General features: G+C 41.8%; 1 protein-coding gene across 4 annotated transcripts in view; it reads left to right on the top strand.

Annotated features, from left to right (window-relative positions):
• Positions 1–19,820, top strand: part of ARHGAP24 (Rho GTPase activating protein 24) — a 155,594-nt gene that overhangs the window by 91,018 nt on the left and 44,756 nt on the right. Inside the window, exon 1 of one of the 4 annotated variants that reach the window (XM_065736665.1) lies at positions 11,964–12,094. The exons of the other annotated variants lie outside the window; for them this stretch is intronic. Coding sequence (XP_065592737.1) covers positions 12,019–12,094 — 76 coding nt within the window. The 5' untranslated portion in view covers positions 11,964–12,018. Of the gene's footprint in view, positions 1–11,963; positions 12,095–19,820 lie in introns of those variants that run through there. 4 annotated transcript variants of the gene reach the window in all.

Below are 19,820 nucleotides of genomic sequence, written 5' to 3'. Positions count from 1 at the left end.
TCTGAATTCAAGCAAAAAGAGAGCAAATTGCTCTGAATTCAGCAAACTGAGTTCCCACAGTCTAGAATTTGTTAGATACTCTGACTAATGAAGATGTTAATCAGTTGGGTTAATTCTGGAAAAAGTAGATGAGATTTCACTGCAATGTCAATGATGAATGTTTTAGTGCTGCTGTAAATAGCATGTCTCTGGGAGACACTGAGTGTGTCTGTCTGAAGAAAGGCTGATGTGTTCTTATAAAGACTTAATTCTTTGAAGGTTAGCAACTGTTGGGAAAGGTTGACTGGAAATGTCTTCATCAGTGCTGTGTGCTGGGCTGTCTCATGCTGTGATCCTGAATTCAAACAACCCAAATTGAGAGCATCAAGGTCTTGTTACCCCCAGAAATTACCATTGAGTGGTTTTTGTTGCATCTTCCTATCTCCTCTTATGGATTCTTGCACCCTTTGGGTCCTCTCCCAGCACGCTACAATGTGTGTGTGGTTTTGCTGTCATCACCTGGTCCAAGAGACTGGCTTATAGGTAACAGCAGAGGTTCAGACTGGGGTAGTTTAGACAAACAGAATCTTAATTAATGAACCCAGCTTTGTAGTACAGGGAACAGCAGAGCCCACCTGGAAGAAATGAGACCTCCAGGTTTTCTGAACTCAAACTCAAGTCCAAATGCAAAACTGGTAATTCAGCTGCCACTGCTGTGGTCTATCCCTCAGAAGCTGTCTGGGGAGGGGATTTTGTGCTTTTTTGGAGCCTCCATGTTCAATTCCCTATATTAACACAATATGAATAATGCTATTGCATAGGAAATATTTGTGAGTCTGTGGAAAGTGGAAGCCATGCTGAAGTCGTGCTAACACAATTACTGGACTGTTATGAAGTCAACATGTGCTTGTGCAGCATTTGGGTTTTAGATACCTTCTTCCTCTGCCCCCAGAGCCCTAAACCTCATACCCAGGGCAGTGGGTGAAACACTGTGCCACTGGTCATGCACTGCACACCACTGGGGATGGTTGTATCATGGGCTGTGTGGGAGCACCTAGGTCTGGAGCTGCTTCTGGATGCTACAGAGCTGCCCTGATCTGTGGATGGGCTGCTGTTTCCTCCTATCTCTCTTTCCAAATTATTCATCCCATAATGTCTGTGTGCTCAGACTGGACAGAAATCTTAGCTGATACAGCTTCCTCCTAGCTTTTTCATACCGCGAAGAATGAAAAAAGAGTGAATTACATATCAGCTCTGCACCTCTATTTATTACAGGCTATAAATGCAAGTGATATAACTCAAAAGGAAATTGTGAAGCCTGGACTGTACTTAAGTATTTAAATATCAAATCAAAGAAATACTGGTTTCTGGGTTATTGGTAAAGGTGAGCAGTTGTAACATGTATTCTTTCCATGTGTTTTAATTGCAGAGCTGTAAATCATAGTTGTGTGCTTTGGCTTTATGATTTGTTGTTTCTGTACTTCATTAGCTAATTATATCTTGAAGTAGTCTATTAATTAAACTCCATTTTCTAATGAATCCAGCTCATCCTTCTTAAGCCAAGTCTGATACAAAATGAAACTCATTTTAATCCTTAAATCATTAAACTGAGTTGTTGACTTTGCCTGTGCATGTCAGATGGTAGCAGATTACTGTAGTGCTTAACTTGACCATTATCCACAGGCACCTGCAAGACATATATTGTACTCAGTTATGAAGTGCTGTATCAACGTGAATGTAATAAGCTGCAAGTTCTCACCACTAATTCTGGTTGCTAGAAGAGAAGTGGCAGTGCTTTGATGCTGATTTTTTAAGAATGCACCTGCTCTTGGTAACACACTTCTGAAAAATACATTGTTGATCTGAGCATGACAGTGTCAACTTGCAAGACCACCAGGAGCATGGGGTGGTTCAGCTTGTGGAAACAGGTGCTTAGAGTATGATGCTTCTGATAAACAGTATCCTTTCTTATTTCACTCTCCTTTATTCTACTGATGGGTTACTAGAAATAGTGACTTGCCAATACAAAGTGGCCGAAAGCTAAAAATCTTCCCACTAACAGGGAAAAGCCGCAGCACCTGTTTGTGAATTTACCTTTTAGCAGTGTCATAGAATCATAGATCTTTTCCAACAGTAATGATTCTAAGATCACCAAGTAAAACCCCTGCTCATCCCCCCCATGTCTGTTAACCATGTCCCTCAGTGCCAAATTTCCATGGTTCTTGTACACTCCCAGGGATGGTGACTTTACCACTTCCCTGGGTGGACTGTGCTAGTGCCTCACTGTTCTTTCTGAGAAGTTTTTCCTGATTACCAACCTAATATCCAAACAGGGTAAGGCCATTTTCTCCATTTTCTCTCATGCTATCACTGTTATCTGGGAGAAGAGGATTACCCCCACCTCACCAAAACCTCCTTTCAGGGACCTGTAGAGCGCCATGTCTTCCCTGGCCTCGTCTTCTCAGTCTGTACAATTGCAGTTCCCTCAGCCTTTCCTCATAAGACTTGTTCTCCAGACCCTTCACAGCTTCACTGCCCTTCTCCAGTCCTCCCATCTCCTTCTGCTGGAGTCTTTGGTTTAGTTTAAAATAAATTGTTGGGTTAGTGACTTGGATACTTTGCATTCCTCACATGAAAACTAATTAAAAGATAGATGAAGGTGTGAAACTAAGACCAGAATGACTTAAAATTTGTAAGATTGCCACACAGTCAGAGCCTGCAAGAAATGATGAAAGACAAGACAGAAAAATCTATCCTTATTAGCAGTTTGTGCAATGTGTTTATTTAGGCACTTAGAGTCAGGAGAGCTGTGGTTGCTTGGAAGATGAAATGTGTTCTCAGGAAATAGGTGTGTTGTTTTAAGAAGGCTTGAAAGTAGAATTAATTTCTGTGAGATTGTACTGTGCCTTTACCTTTATATTTGCCTCTTCCATGTCACCTTTTTCTCTTCAGGACAAGAAGTGGGTTTTTCATCCTGGTTGCTGTTGGCAGAAGCCTGTAAATCACATTTCTGGACACTTGTTAGTGCATCAGAAATGCTGTGTTTGGCAGTTGGAAGTGACCAGTGAGGCAACAGCCTGTAAGAAGCTACTCTCTGCAGGCTTTCAGGTGTTGTACTGAAAGCAGCTGATTCTCTTTTTTTTTTTTAACCCCAAAAGATTCAAGAGGGCTTTGCTTGAGATAATGAATTGTAGCAGTGAGGAGCATTGTTATTGGTGCTTGGTGCCTTTTTACAGCTCGCAGCAGTCAGCATACTGATGTTTATAGGTTGCAGTTTGAGTCAGGTACCTTGAATTGATTGCATAGTGCCTTTAAATGCATTCCTTCCAGTTCCCCAAACAGCTCACATTGAAAAATGTCAGTTAAGGTACAGTGACAAAGCACATTGTGCTAATTTAAATGAAAACTTTTTGTTTAAATCTCAGTGAGATCTCTATTTGACACACTTTACTTTGGAGATGACCTCTTCCTCTCAGCTGGTTCATTTTCTGGGTTTATTACACACTTTGCATCCTTATAAAGCCCTTCACTCGGTGATCTTAAAGCATTTAATTAACTGAAGCAATGTGTCTTCCCTGTGAGGTCAGTAAATATTCTTAATTGCTTTTTGCAGAAAGAGGAAAATGTGGTAGAGAAATTTTAAAGGAATTCATGAGTGCAGTGCAAAAAGCTCTTGAAAAGGCACAGGCAGAAGCCCTAATTGCTGAACCTCCTTTCATGTGCAACATTTTGCTTTATTCTATAAGCAGGCAGAAGGATACCATGCTGCTGAGTAGGGCAAGATACAGGTCATGTCTCCTTTGTCAAGGAGCTTTCTGCTTTTCGAGCATTAAGTTGCTAACAGTGTATGGATGAGGGACTCTTCAAAACTGGTTAGGAAAGAAACAAGCAAACCTTGAAAGCCTTATTTTCCTCTTTAGTGCTAGTTTTAGGAAGCTAAAGCAAAGAGAAATACCCTGAGGGTTTGAACAAGATTTCACTATGTTGTGCTCTTGAGGTCTGAACGTCCTTCTGAGATTGTGGTACTCTGTGAGTGGTGACAGCAGCATCAGGCAGAGCAGACCCATCTCAGGGCATAGCATCACTGCTGAGCAGCAGCTGGGTTGGATGAAATAAGAATCAGTGAGGGGTGAAATCCTGCTTACTATGGGTTTGGTGTTTGCAACTCACACACAATTGGGTGACAGGTAGCCTGTGATAGATTGTGGTGGGATGGGCTGAGACAGTATAAACAAGAGCAGATGATAGCAATATTCATTTTAAACCAGAAAAAAAATGGCATTAGAGTGAGGAGGAACAGACCTGCAATTTGATATGTGAATACTGGGAACCAGTTTATTACTGAGTAGACAAGTGGAGTCATCTGAACTGAAGGGAAGCTTGAGGAGAGTGTGCTATCTAGGTCTCTGGAAGCTGATGTACGTTTAACCTCTCCGTTGCAGACACCGAAAGAGAACGTGTGTTTGGTATTGTTCTATACACCAAACTGCAGTTGTGACACAGCACTGGGCCCTTTGCCGTATCTCCTGTGGTTGTTGCAGCTAAATTTGGAATGTGAGTGATGCAGTCGTTTCCATGAAATATGAACTTCTGACAGCTTGCCTTCTTTAGAAAGGAAAAGAAACCCAAACCCACAAACCCTTCTGTTTCTTATCCCTTTTTCCTGTTGTCTGCTTGTGTTGTGTCTGCTGTGTTGCAGATGAAACTCATGGCTCTGCTGTTACTTTTACATCTGATGAATTAAAGCTGAGTTTTCTAAAGGGAAAGCCTCATGCAGCAGCCCTGAGTAAAGCTTCTCCTGGGCAGGATGCAATCTGCTGTTGAGACAACCCTATCTCTCTCCCTAAATGCTTGCAGTTCAGAGGGCTGCATGGAGCAGCCTCGTGCTGCTGCAGGATGAGAGGCATTCATAGAGAATGGCTCTTCCATGTAGAAAGTGCTGTGGCAGCGTAACCTTTGTCTGGGACTGTGTAGGCAGGAGACGGAGCAACCCTAATGGAAATACAACATAACACTGGTAGGGAGCAGCACCCGTATTACCCATTGGCAGTATAAGGTGGGCTGTGCTGGGATAAACCGTGTGTCCTGCTGCCCTGCCAGACTACAGGGAGACTTCAAGAGAGCAGCAGCAGTGGGAGCAAAGGTACTGTGGTGTGTTTCCCTTTGTCCCAGGTGAGTGAAAGGAAATGTGGTGGCTAGAGTGATGTTGTGGTAGAAACAGAACAGACAAGTCCATTTTTCAGAATGTGTTGAAAGCTGTATTGACCTGGGGTAAAGAGCTACACGTTGTCCCGGTGCTTGTTGCATTTTAGGCTGTGTTTGCCAACACTCTGATCTGTTGTTGTATGAAGACACTGACATCAAGGCAGCATATACTGGGATTTGTTGCTAAATAGTGGAATCTGTTTGCAAATGCCTGTATCCATTGAAACTTTCCGTAGTGTGAAAATTTCCATTTGAACCTGATCAGAGTGAGCATGGGAGCTGTGGTTATAGCACACCTCTAGCTGGAGGGCAGAGAAATCCTTCCTGATGAGAAATTTCCATTGTGTCAGTGGGAAAGCCCGTATATGTGCATGTCAGTGTATGCTGTGAGCAACTCTCAGTGCTCTGATGGAAGAGAGTTCTTGTTTCTAGGGAATGGAAATACAATTGATTTTTCTTTCCTGGACGGAATGGTTTAGTAAATCCTACACCCAGAAAGCAGGGTTATTTCTGGGTGTGGGGTGTTTTTCCATCAAAATGACTGAAAACAAAGGGAAAAACCTGAATTTCTCAAAATAAGATCAGAATGAATACATATGAGGAATGTGTTAAATTTGTGCTGCAGTCATAGCAGCTGTATAACAGTAGTCCAGAAGAATAAAACAAGGATGAAGTCTCTCTCAGTGTGAGTGAATTGTAACAGTAAACTCTAATCTCTAATGCTAACATAAAAATCAGATTAGGATTGAAGTGGAGGTAAAAGAAAAATTGCAAAATACCCATTTTCTTGTAAGGCACGTCTTATTAAAAATAACTGCTTTTTTTAATATAATGTAAGCCTGCTATGAGAGATTTTTTAATACAGCAGAAAGGGAGATGCTCAGATTCAAAATGAATAAGATGATGAAGAATTATTGGCTAAAGTGCTATTCCAGTAAACATGGAGGGGAAATGGAATAATAAAATATGGAAGTTCTCAGGGGTATTCTGAGAATACAAGTCTGAGGAAAGAGCTAGCATTGTAATTCAGGAAATAAATTCAGATTTATTGTCATTGTCCCTCAGAATATGACCTATGAAGTACTGGGTGTTTTATTTGTGACATCTCTCTCACAGTGCTGTCAATCTTTTTCTCTGAGTAGAGCAGCCCAAGAGATGAGAGCTGCTGAAGGAAAAGACTGAGAAAATGGCAGCATCTGTATCACCGTAATGTTACACAAACCAAACATCCACACATTGCATTTGTTCATGGCTTAAAATCATTAATGCCTCATCTGAGGCAACTCAAACCAGGACTGATAAGTGGTGTCTGGGGCAGAGGAGGTCCCCTATACGCCTGCCTACTGTACCTTCCTGCCTCTTTTCTCAGACCCTGAAATATATACTCTGTAGTTCATGTCTCTGTGACTTAGAGCAGAGGGTCACCGTAAGGAGTCGGCTGTTCAGTGAGCTTTTGCAGCAGAAATGTCAGTTTGATGAGTGTCTGTGACCTTTCTGTCTTCAGCCATAAAGCCTCCGCATTGCACGTGGCCACGTGTATTTTGCATTTGCATCTCTGAAACATATCAAGGATTAACCTTTTGCAGAAGCAAATTCCAGAAGAGAAACTTGCCAGCTGGTTTAGACTGCCTATTACTAGCCTTCTGCTTTCTGAAGCATGTTTGCCCCTGGTCTGGGACTCTGTTGATTTTTGGGTTTGTTTGTTGGTTTGTTTTTGCAAATAAAAACATCTGTCTTTTGCCAGTGAAAGGAGTGCTTTAATGAGGTTGTTGGAGACCTTCTGTACTTTCCCTTGAAATCTAAATTTACCTGGGGATGGAGAAATCTTCTTGTTTTAGAAGAGCAGGAGCAGGAAAGTGATGCCTTTGTTCAGCAGACTGAGAGAGCAGTCTAATGGCTGTGCTAATGTGTCTGTGCCTCTAATTAATATTGACTGACACCCCTTTGAGCAGAATGGCTGCATTATGTGCTGTGGTGGAGGGGATGTTGAAAACCAAGCAGTAGTCATCAGGTAGATTTCAGACCCAGCTGTCATCACTATTGTGTTTCACTTTGACTTCTAAATTCTTTCTCTATTTGTTAAAAAAGCACTTCATAAAACAGCTTTCCTTTAGGAAGCTTTCCTTATAGTTGTAAAATCTGGCTATCTGTTCCCAGCTGAAGAACTTAGGGAAAGAGAAGGAAGGCTGCAATGAAAGCCAAGAGTAGATATGTCAGAAATAAACATTTTACATTGGGTCAAATAGACTGACCCCAGCCCAGTGGTGCTCCTTTGTGGGGAGTAGCACATGCAATCCTGACACCAGCATTATGAGGTTCCTTTGTGGGAACAATGGGTGCAAGACTGAGGGAAGAAACGAGGCCAAGAGAAGCTGTTGTTGCCTAAGGGAACCTCTGAAAAGCAAGTGTGGGCCGAAGTATAATATTCAGTTGGGACTTTGAGGTCCCTTTCAACCCAAACCATTCTATGATTTTATGACTTCCAAATGAATATTTTTGAAGATACAAAAATAATTTGCAATTGTTCATTATCCACCCTAGAAATAATGTATTTCTTTTAAGCATGGCTATTGGACGTAGACTGAGATGGAAACTCAGAGGGCAGAAACATTTTTTACATTACAAGCAAAAATATTTTAAATAATTGAAATGTGCAAAATTCATGTTAGCTTTCGTGCTGATGGTTCAGTTACTGACCTGGGTCAAGGAACTGCATTGCAATCCCTATTGGCTAGGGAAGCTACTGTGGCCATTTCCTGCTGTAGGGATTCTTCAGTTAAAACTCAACAACACAAAAATGCCAACCTGGATCCCTGGAGTAGATGACTGAAGAAACCACTGGTGCACCCTGTGCCTTATGTTTAATTGCTCATATTATATATTTAATTGCCTGTGATAAATTACCAAACACCAGCTTAGCAAATGAGCAAACTAGTGCAGTTGGCAGCTACATCTTAGGTAGTGTGTTGCCATGGCATCAAGCAGAAGTGACAGGCATCAGTGTGATTCTGAGTGTTTAAGTCTTGTGTTTGCAGTGGACTAACTTACATCCATGAGAGACAGATCTAGAAGAGAGCATAGATATGGGCAGATGTTACTGGGGCCATATGAAGCCATGCCTTTGGTATTCTTAACTGACTGAAGCTATGCCTGCAATTCATTTGAATTCACAAAATCCAGATTCGAGTTTAAAAAAAAAAAGACTTTTTTTTTCCTTTTGAAAAACCTTATTGTTCTTTTAAAATCATTGACGTTGCTATTGAAAAATGGCATGATAACTGAAGAATAATTATATATTGAATTACTAGCTCTGCTGCTCTGAAAAGAATCCTTACAGTTTTGTTGTACTCAGTAAGCCAAAAATCTCATCATCTTGAGTCAGTGAGATGACTTCTCTGTTTTCTTTGGCCAGCACTCCGCAAACTCACTCACTCACATCGCTATAAATAAGGATACCTTAATATTTTCATATTTCCACACTTTGATTTATAGCAGCAGCTAAAGAAAGCAACTGCTTTCCCAGTCCATGGCAAACTGCTGAAAAATATGCTCATGTATGCGTCTTGCCTTTCTTAGTTGACTTACACACATGACAGAAAAGTCCTGATGGGATGAAAATGTGTTATTGCCTTTGGGCCGCAGCCTGCAGTGGATGTTCAAAAAGAGATTTATGTGGGGATCAAAAGTGTTTGTTGAGAAAGGTTTTTGTAACAGCAAGAACAAAGTCAGTGGTGCCTCAGAATCCCACATGACTCCTATGGAGTTTTCAGCCATGGAGGGTGCTAAGAAAATGTTGATGTTCTCATCCTCTTCCCCAGCTGAAAGTGGGTTCTGTTCAGAGCAGCCCTAGTTGCTACAGCTGTTGTGCTGGCAGCTGTTGGTTTCCCTATCTGACTCAACACTCCTCCCATTGTTGCTTGTGCATGAGAGGGACAGCCCCTGGGATGGGAGTATGCAGACTCTCCTATATCCCACACTGCATTACTTTTGTAGTGAGAGTGTTACAGGAGCATTTGCTAGGGTAGGGACGTTGGTTTTTTTTCTTAAAAGCAGAGGTTTGTTTCTTAATTTTCTTCGAAGCAGTGGGTGAAGTGATGTGATGAAAATGAGGTGGCAGTGTTTCAAGGACAACATGGGTGTGATGTGTTCCTTTAATCTCTGTATTCCTACAGGGATGAACAGCTTCCCCAGTAGATGTTTGGCTGCCTGGGCAGGGCTCTGGATCATAGGCTTCTGTAACCCAGAAATGGCTGTCACTGCTCCGGTCATCCCCTCCTGTTGCACTAGGGGCCTCAGTGGCATCTTGGCAAGCCCTGGTTCTTGTTTCATCTTTTTAGTGTCACTGGCAACTTGGCTAGCAGCTGCAGGTCTCACCTTCTGGTAAATGGCTTTTGTTATCCCCACAGCTGTAATGGCTTCTGATGAAGGAGAGCTCCATGTGAGTATTGCAAAAAGTTGTAGCTATGAGCTGAGGCTGTACCAAGGTAGGAATTACTGTTGCTGTGAGAGCTGAGGATTAGGCCTCACATACCATGACGCTTTTAACAAGCGGCCTTACACTGCGTGAGACACAGCTCAAAGTCAGAGTGCAGATCCACCAGAGCGTCTATACGAGAAAGGGCTCAGATACTGTGTTCTGGTCCAGGGCAGTCGTTAATGAAAAGCTTCACTTGGGTAGCTGCTGCCTTTCCGTCTCTGTGAATTTGTCTGCCTCAATGCTCTGTTGTCCTTGTTGCTGTGGCTGTGCTGACATGACACCATCTCCCCCACAGGAAATCATGAAAAGAAGTGGATGCCTTTCTACTCTGTTATTAAAACATGCCAGGGGTGCTCAGCAGCCTGGAAGGCCTGTGTATTTTAATGAATCTATGTCTGTAGTAGCCGGTTGTTTAGCTTTTCTCTGTGCCTTTTCACTATGGTAATTGTGGTGGTTTTTAATGCCCTCAGTGGGTACTGAGGCCGGAGTAGAGCTGCTGTCATTCTGCAGCATGTCAGCAGCAGTCCCCAAGGTAGCCCTGGCTATCTACACTGCATTTTAGGGTCCATATTTAGGAGGCACATTTTGAGAGAAAGCTAGTCAAGCCTGCAGAAAGCACTGCTACTGATGAAAGTGGTGAGCTGCGCACTGGACTTCTTGTGGCTGGGAATATTTCATTGGGGTGCTGCTAAGAATGCACTGCTACAGTGCTGAAGGCATGCAGACAGTAGAGAAGCTGCTCCCTGCAAAAGCTGTTACCATAGCAGCTCTGTGCTTTAAGTACAGCTTCAAATACAATCTTGGTATTTAATTTATTCATCATAAAACATTTGATTCAAGAGCTGGATCTAGTGCAGCAATACCTGGGTCTAGTGCTAGGCCATGAGCGCTATCAGGTTCAAGCCTTTGGGGCCATGTTTCCTTGTCCAAGCATCTTCATTACATCAGCAGCAAGATGGCATGTCATATTTGGAATTGCTTGTTGTAAGCTGATTTATCTACCTGTGTTAAAAGTAAAACAACCTCAGTGGTGCCACTGACTTGCTACAGTGTGGGAGAATGCAAGTTTGCACTTGTTTTCAATGACTGGGAAGGTTTTGGCCTAGTTGCGTCATTAAAACTCCCTAACTTCTGTCCAAGAGGAAGAATAAGCCACCTGACTCTATGAAAATTATGGTACAGAAAGGGGGCTGAGAAAGCCAGTGCAGAGGCTGGTTTGCGCATTCTCCTCTATACATGTGCAAAAGTACATATGCACAAAGAAAGGAGGCTCAAGCTGAAGATGTCAGGTTGTGGCTAACTTCCCAATAATTTTTTTTTTATTTGTCTTATCTGATGACTAATTTCTACTCATTGGGACAAGAATTCCTGTTTAAACTGTTTTCGTTCTCCTCTTATCACATTAGGATGGAAAATGATAAAATGATATTTACTTGAATAAATATTTTACATTTTCATTCTCTTTTCATGTTATCTAAATGAATCAGAAATTCTTAATATATAGGCTATGTAATGGCTTGTTTTTCCTGAAGTCCTTCTGTGAATCTATTATCAGAGTTTAAAATGAGCAGGGTAGAGGGAAAATGAGATATTTTGCAGAAACTTACAGTGCTTGGCATAAATGTCAAACTGCAAGCTAAGATGGAGTGATAGTGTTGGTGGAAAAAGGAAGAGCAAATAGAGTGTTGTCTACTTGGACTTGTCCAAGGCATTTGACATGGCACCACACCGCATTCTTATCTCTGAATTGGGGAGATATGAATTTGAAGGCTGGAGTATTCAGTGGAGAAAGGGTTGGGTGGTCACAGACAGAGTTGTTGTCAATAGCTCTGCGTTTGGGTGGATGCCACTGCACTTCAGCACCTTTATCAATGACATAGATGGTGGAATTGAGCTCATCTTCAGCAAGTTTTTGGATGGCACCAAGCTGAGTGGTTCAGTTGATGCACTAGATGGAAGGGATGCCACCCAGAGGCACATGGACAGGCTCAAAAGTGGGCACTCAAGAAGCTAATGTGGTTTAATGAGGTCAAATGCAAGGTGTGACACTTGGGTCAAAGCAATCTCAGGTATGAGTACAGCCTGGGAGAATAGTTTCTTGAGAGCAGCCCTACAGAGAAGGACCTGGGAGTCCTGATGGACCAACAGCTAGACATGAACTAGCAGTGTGTGCTTGCAGCCTGGAAGATCAATGGTATCCTGGGCTGCATCAACAGAGGGATAACCAGCAGGATTGACCTCAATTGTTGCTCTCTGCTCTGCCCTTGTGAGACCCCATCATACTGCATCCAAGCCTGGGGCTCCCAGCACAAGAAGGGTGCAAGACTGTTGGAGCAGGTCCAGAAGAAGCCACAGAGATGTTCAGAGGGCTGGAGCACATCTTTTGTGAAGAAAGGAGATGGACTTGTTTAGTCTGGAGAAGAGAAGGTTTGGGTGAGAGATTTCACTGTTACCTTCCAGTACTTGAGGAATGCTTGTAAGCAAAGTGAGGCCAACTTTTTACATGATCTGACAGAGACAGGATGGGTTAGGGGGGGATGGCTTTAAACTAAAAGAGTGGAGGTTTAGGTTGGATGTTAGGAAGAAATTCTTTACTCAGAGGGTGGTGAGGCCCTGGCAGTTGTTTCCCAGAGAAGTGTGGATGCCTTATCCCTGGAGGTGCTCAAGGCCAGATTGGACAGGGCCCTGGGCAGCCTGAGCCAGTGCTGGTTGGGGGTAACCAGTCCATAGCAGGGGGCCAGAACTGGGTAAGTTTTGAGGTGCCTTCCAAACCAAACCATTCTGTGATAAATCCTGCTGGTAACGACATTGTGTCAAGCCCAGAGGCTAGGTGTGCTGGTAGAATATATTACTGCTAAAATCCTCATCAAGGTGTGTCATCTGTAGCTGACAACTTGGTCAGAGTGCTTATTGGTGGGTATCATCTGTTAGGGGTGAGACTGTGTGCAGTCTTCTGCTAGCCTTAATTGACAAGAAAATGTGAATTCAGCTCAACTGTGGCTAACAAGCCAAGTGTTGTCTTTAGCTCCTGCCCACTGTCTGCACAGACTCACATGGCCTTTTATACCCACTGCAGCCTTCTACTGCTTTTTAGGACATTTGAACAATACTTCTAGCTGTGCAAATCACTTGCAGGTTGGAACTACAAGCTGGGGAAGTGTGTATGTTGCTTCATTTCCAATCTCTACTCCTTTGATCTCACAATTTACCAACCATGTTAGCTATGTTTTTTATCAAATATGTCAAAGGAAATTAAATTTGTAATTCCATCTCATTTCTCCTCAGTAATTACACCACTGCATGCTCAAGGTTATGTTACTGAGTCCCCCTTCTGAATTACAGGCACAGATGTCAATTTGGAAGGATCAACCTTGATAGGTATTGCAGTCACTGTGCAATAATATTAATAAACCTGTCATATTGGTATCTAGTGAAGTCTTTTCATCTGTGTTCTCCCCTCAAGAGTTTAGTGTGGCAATTATATTAATTAAAACTAGTGGTGAAGTGTCTATTAAAGTAAAGCCTTGAAAGACAACTACACCCCAACTGCTAATGCCACTTCGGTATGTTTCAACATGTGCTTTAGATGGGCTGGAGGCTGAACCTGCACCTAAAAGAATGAGCTTTGAAGGAGTATGAGAAGCCAACTCTTCTCTTGGATAGCCTATATTCTGCTTCCTTACATTGTGAGCTGTGTATGTCAGTGCTGTCTTCATAGCTGGATCCCTGCTGCCCTCTAGGAATTTTCATAATGAAATATTGTCAGCAGTACCGCAATACTTGTATCACAAGCTGTGCATTCCTTTATTAATGTTCAGACATAATGTTATTGAAAATCCTTCAGATTTCTGCAGGGACTGCTAAGTTACCATATCCTATTTTTATAAAGACCTCTAGGATTTCTGCAAAGCCTCTCTTTTACTGCAGGGTTCTTTAAGGCATTGTCAAGGAAAGCAGAATGTTCCTTGAAAATAAACTAAGAATTAAATAAGCTTTTCATTTGGCTTATCGTTGCCTGTCGGCAGAGCAGAGATGGTAACAATGAACAATGCTCAGTTTCAGATTTGCTGTATGGAGAAGGTACACAGGAAGTCTAATAAAAACATAATTTCTATAATTGCCAAGATTTTCTGCTCTAAATAGCCCTTAACAGCATATTTAGCAGGTGGTCAGCTTACCTCCGTGTTACACAGTAAGAGGTAGACACAAAGCCATTCCCAAACCATGAGCAACGTTATATTGAGAACTGGCATTTTGTAACTCAGATGGCAATTAGGATCATTACTGATGTCTTACCAATTTTCTCCTACATCTTTTTGATTGAGTAATTGTCTGTGGTTGTTAAATGCAGTTTACTAGTTTGCATTAATCTCTAGCCTAATCCTGTACTAAATAAATAAATACAAACAGTCTATCTTTTCTGAAAGCCAAATGAGAAAGACCACTGTTACATTTTCCATGCATTTTGAAGTGAAATGTTTTTGGAGTGATATTTTTGACTGCAGAATGTTCAGTTGCACATTCTTTTATGAGATGATTAGCACTGATAGCAACAGATGTTTGAGGCTGGAACATGAGAGAGATTTACATTTTAATCATTAGTTAAAAGATGAGCTGTGAAAGCTGTCTGCTGGCATGTTGGAACCGGCTTAACCTTATTGTTTCCTCAAGGAAATATTCTTGGTTTGCACCTTGTGCCGGTGTTAGTATTGACAAGTTGAATTTTGGGTAGTATCTTGACACATCACGGATCCGTATTTATACTTTCTAATCAATGAAACTGAGTGAAAATTAAGCTTAAGAACACAGTTGTTGGAAAATGAGGGATTCAATTTGCTGCAATCTGATTTGCACTAGGAAGAACATTAGCACCTACCTGCAGTGCTGGTAAAACGTGATAAACATGCTGCTTGAGGTCTCTGAAAGCTGTTAATTGTGCATTACCCCTGTCGGCTGATTCAGTCTACATGGGAGGCTGTGACAGAGCAAAGAAGCAAAGTTCAGGTGCTGCCTGCCAGAGTCCTCAATGTGTCCTTTGGAAACAGTCACATCTTGGTACCAGTGCAGAAGGAGCAGATGCTTATCAGTTTGGTTGGGATGCCATACCTGAGGCTTTTGTTCTCAGAGATGAAGTTAGTGCTGCTCCTGGTAAGCAGTGTTTCCTTTCTGTTGTACGGCTGCTCTGGAAGGAGAAAGGAAGCAGGAGCAGCACAGTAGCTTGGCTGCTGTTAGCTCAGTAGCGGACATCCTTCCTGCTGAAACTGGATTCTAGACGTTGATACAAGACTTAAGTTCCTAGTGGATAAATGAGCTGAAAATGCCTCCATTGTAAACAATATTCAGCATGCTCAGGGAGACCTGGAGAACTATTGAGCCTGTTCCTCCAGTGATTTGCAGTCATTTTTGTGCCTACAATTACATTCATTCCTCTGGTGGAGGAGAGAAGCTACTCTGTGTATCACCCAGGATGTTTGTTGTTGGTTAGCGCTTCTATTCCATGTTTATGAATGTAACATTTAATTTTCGATGTTTAATTTCAAGTAAAGATTATTTGTTCCACATGACAAATGTGGAAGGATTCCCAGAGATGTTTTAATTAGATGTTTTTGATTTTATCTTTGACTCTTTGTCAACTATTAAGGTTGTGTACAGGATCAGATAGAAGTCTCATTATCAGCCTGTATTGCATATCCATATAGGAGCCTCCTTGCATTTCCAGCACACTGAACTTCTAGTTCTTTACCCCCCCCACACACACACACGGGGGAAATTATTCCAGGGCCATGCAGCAATGTGCTCATCATGCCAGGTGCAGAAAGGAGAGGATATCAATTTGGTAAATGTTCCCAGATGTCATCATCTCATTTGCAGAATAGTAATATACTTGCTGTTCATTAATTATTGTTTCCAAATGTTTTATAATCTGAATTGTTATTAATCTGATTTTCTGCACTTTGAGAAGTGTCTCTTAAATTTCTCAAGCAATGTGCCTTCCAGGCCCTGGCCTTTACTGGTTAAAGGCCAGCACCTGGCTCAGACATAGCTATTTCTGCCAAAAGTGTATATTAGCTTGCTTTATGGAGTTAGTGGCTGGGATCAGCAACTCCTTTATTCTTAAATTATCAGTTCAGGAGCTAATATAGAGGAAGTGGGTGGGGGAATAGAAAATGTTTGTCTATTTTTTATGTATTCATTTAACTTTATTTATTTTAAAAATTAAAAGCTCTTTGCACTTGCCCAGGTTAGAAAATGTCAGGTTGTCTATAAGGACCTGAGCCAGTATCTGTTCTTTCTCCTTTCCCCACATGAAGCCTGGGGACAATTTCTGCATGGTTTGTTCTCAAATAGCGTTTGGCTTTTCAGAATGCTTGTCTGCTGCAGCAAATCCCATGATTTCTGTGTTTCGATTCCTTTTCACAGTGAGGTTTTTGAGTTTAGAGGAGTAAGAAGAGCTGATACTGCATGCACTGGGATAATCAAAATAGATAGGATTTCATTCCTTTAAACAAAACATAGCACATAAAATACTTAGCAGTGATGTCTAAGATGAGAGCTACCTTTCTGTTTCCAGACCTGTTTCCTATTTCTAAAATAAATGGAGTCCTTGTTGCTCTCGCCTGTTGCTCTCGCCTCCCCTTCTTACCACATAAAAAAGCAACACTCTGGATTTGCTTTGAGTAGCTTGTGGTGCAAGTGGCACAGACCTTCTCATTTATTTTCAAAGCCTGTTTATTGGATTGGTTTACATTTTTATCCAACTAAACAGCAGATTTCTTCTCTAGTAAACTTGTGTTGTTATCTCAGTACTACAGTCAGTCTTCTCCCTGTACCTCCATGCATTCAATAGAAGTCTCTGTTTAGCACTGAGGAACAATTTCAGCCATTCCATCCTCCTTCAGTCATCTCTAGGGAGTGGCTATGTTTTGCAGGTTAAAAGTATCTTTAAAATAATTTAAATACAAGGACATTGGTAAGTCTGGAATGGCAGCTGACCTGATCCAGGCTGTTGAGCCTGAGGATCCTTTCCACCTCCTTTCATGAAGTAACTCTCTGGGGGTTACTCCTATGAATTTACTCTTGGGATTGTTTGTTGTGTGCAGGCAAGGTTTTCCTGTGTGTAGTCACAGTACTGCTTTCTTGACATGTCAAGTGTCCTTCTAGCTAATCAGATGCCCGTACTAGGAATGAGATAAGACTTAATTTTGCTTTGACTGCTTCCAAGGTCAGAGCTGTTGTTTGCAGGGCTTTGGGCAGATGTGGTTGATTGCTGATATCTTTGTCTGTCTTTTGATCCTATGTCTCCCATGCCTCTTGCAGGGAGAGACAGACTGGGAAGATAGATGTGTTTTTCAAGAAACCGCAGGTGTGTATCAGAGGTAAAAGTTGTAGAGCTGGCTGGAAGATTGCTTATAACTTGAGCTAGGATTCTGAGCTGAATTTTCCTTTTTCCACTTGAAAAACAGTTATGTTCTCTTTGAGAACCATACAGCTAGACTTTGTAAAAGCAAAAGGTGAGCAAGTCTACAGAGTATGTATAAGGTTTCTGATTGTGTTCTGCAGTTTTGGTGTTGTTGTAGGAAGTGGTAGGAGCAGTCTGATCTGAACAGCAGAGGTCAAGCATAGAGAGACTCGAGTGGTTTTGGTGTTATCCTCCAACAGACATTTAGTTTTGCAAACACACTCCTGTTCATGTATCTTACTGAGGTGGCCTGAAGCCTTCTTTCTAAGCTTAATGAAGGAAAATAAAGGGACATGTTGTCAAGGAGGTCAGTATCTCAGCTGTCACACATGAGCAGATGGTGAAATGGAAGATTTTGTGCAGCACACATGCAATGGCCAGTGGATGACTGTGCCGGTGGTCCACACAGAATGGATTCAGAGGTAGTAGTAGCGAAATGAAGCAGTGGCACCCCTGGACGAAGGACTGACATCATTTGTCCAAAGTGTGGAGAAAGAGCAGCTGGAATAGGGTGTCTTAGATTATTATTATATATCCACTTTTTGCTTTCCATCTGTACTTCATTAGAACATAACCATTTTCAATTGCACAATTTGCTAAATTCATATGACACCTCATTACTTCAGGAGTGAATTACTATAATGAGCTCTGTATAGTGCTGCATCTTAAGACCACTCATACAGAAACTGGCCATGATCTGCTTGCTAAGTGGACCTGGATGAGGCTAACTTGAGTGTGGTACTCTAGGATGTGCAACAGCAGCATGCTGGTATTTTAAGCAGTAACATTGCACCTTTTCTGGCTAGCATAGTAGTTGAGCAGATCTCCTTCTGTGCTGATCTATTTTCTGGAGCTGTAAAGAAGGGATTGTTGAGAGAAGATGCTCTTCTGCAGCTGCAACATGGTGCTTTCTCCTGATGCAGTGCTGTATGAGCTTTTAGTTTTTTGTGCAAGGTATGTTTTTTGTTGTGTGTTAAGAGGATGAGTGAAGCTCTTCCACATGTGCTGGAGCTGATCACTGAGATTCAACACACTTCCCTCAGCCAGGGAAAAGGAATGCAATAGCAAAGTTAAATGAAGCGAACTCGTGAAATATTACTGTTGAAGTGCCAAAGGATGACCATCTGTCTGCTGTTCTGTACTGACAAAGGTTTGAAAAAAATAAATAGCTTTAGCACCAAAGCCTGCAGTTTCTTCCTGAGCTCTTGGACAGTGCAGGGCAGGAGTGGGAGCAGAATAATCTCCTTTACTTTCAACCAACCCCTACAAGATAATATCTACATCCTTTTCTTGTAATTCCTTCTTAGAGCTGAAACTCTCATTATCCTGTCCCTAAAGGTCATTCCTGAGATTCTACCTGAGTACAAACACAGCCTTCTGTTGGCTTTCTCCACAGGTGATAGCCTTCCAATTTACAGGTTATTTCTTCAAACTGGTGAGGTCAGGAGCATTAAACACACTTAAGAAAGGTAAAAAGAAAAAAAAAAACAACTGTCTGGACCTTGTAGGGGGTTACTGAGTACACTGTTGTGTTTACTTACAGATAAAGCAGAAGAGATCAGGAGTCATTGGAATTAACAGGATTCCTACAAGCATTGTTTTTTGTTTGGTTTGTCCTTCGCATGCACACTGCCCATCAGAGGTTTTGCCAAAAACACACACACACAAAAAAAAAACAAACCAAAACCAACCCCCCCCCCCCAAAAGAAACCAAAAAAAACCCCCAAAACAACAACAACAACAAACCCAAACCAAAGAAACAAACAAAAAAAGAAACAAACAAACTAGAGTGGGCTATCTCTGATACTCTCTGGGGCCCTGCAGGCACCACTTTCCCTCTTGACCGAAGTTTAGTTCATCTGCATCTTACAGCTCCACAAACTTTCCTTTGCCACTTGTCCTTGTCTTGTTGCTGTAGTTCTCCCTTCCTCTACATTTTTCAACATTCCTAAGCGAGGCAAACTTCCTTCTTGCTCAAACAAACATGTCATCTGAGGAGTTTTCATAGTGAATCATAGTCCCATACAGATTTCAGGAAGTACTCCAGATTGGATACTAGGAAAAATGTCTTCTCAGAGAGGTGAGGAGCAGGTTGCCCAGGGAGGTGATGGAGTCATTGTCCATGGAGGTTTTCAAGAACCATGGAGACATGGCACTGAGGGACGTGATCAGTGGGGATGGGTGGGCATGGACTGGGTTTGGACTGGATGATCTTTTCCAGCCTTAATGATTCTATGACCCAATTTCACATTATGGGAGTATATATGGATCTACACCTGAAAAGTATAACCAGGCAGGATGATGGTTAAAAGAGAAGTAATGAAAGATCAACATCATGTGCCTTGGGAGACTGAAATGTATGGGGAAAGTAGGGAGAAAATAGACTTAAGTGGTAGGTGAAATGAGAGTTGGATTTTGTTTATCTACTTCTAGATTAATGTTGGTTGGTAAACCCTAGCTGTTAGCTCCTTAGTAAAGCAATGTCAGCCTGTTAGAGACTTCAGTTTGCAAACTGAACTGTATCAAGTTAGTTCATGATTATGCTCTTTTACTCTATCATTGTGTGTCTTAGTGCAGAAATATAACAACTCTTTTCTTATCTGGCATTCCTCAGCAAAATCTCAGGATTTTCTTCATGCTGTAAACCTAACAGGTTGCTCAATTTCAAAGAAATGACTGATTTACATCGTAACTGGGAAA

Source organism: Cyrtonyx montezumae, unplaced genomic scaffold (genome assembly GCF_038088225.1).
Source record: "Cyrtonyx montezumae isolate F1298 unplaced genomic scaffold, pur_monq_1.0 scaffold_2, whole genome shotgun sequence".
Lineage (NCBI taxonomy): Eukaryota > Metazoa > Chordata > Aves > Galliformes > Odontophoridae > Cyrtonyx > Cyrtonyx montezumae.
This window is presented reverse-complemented; position numbering and strand designations above follow the sequence as displayed.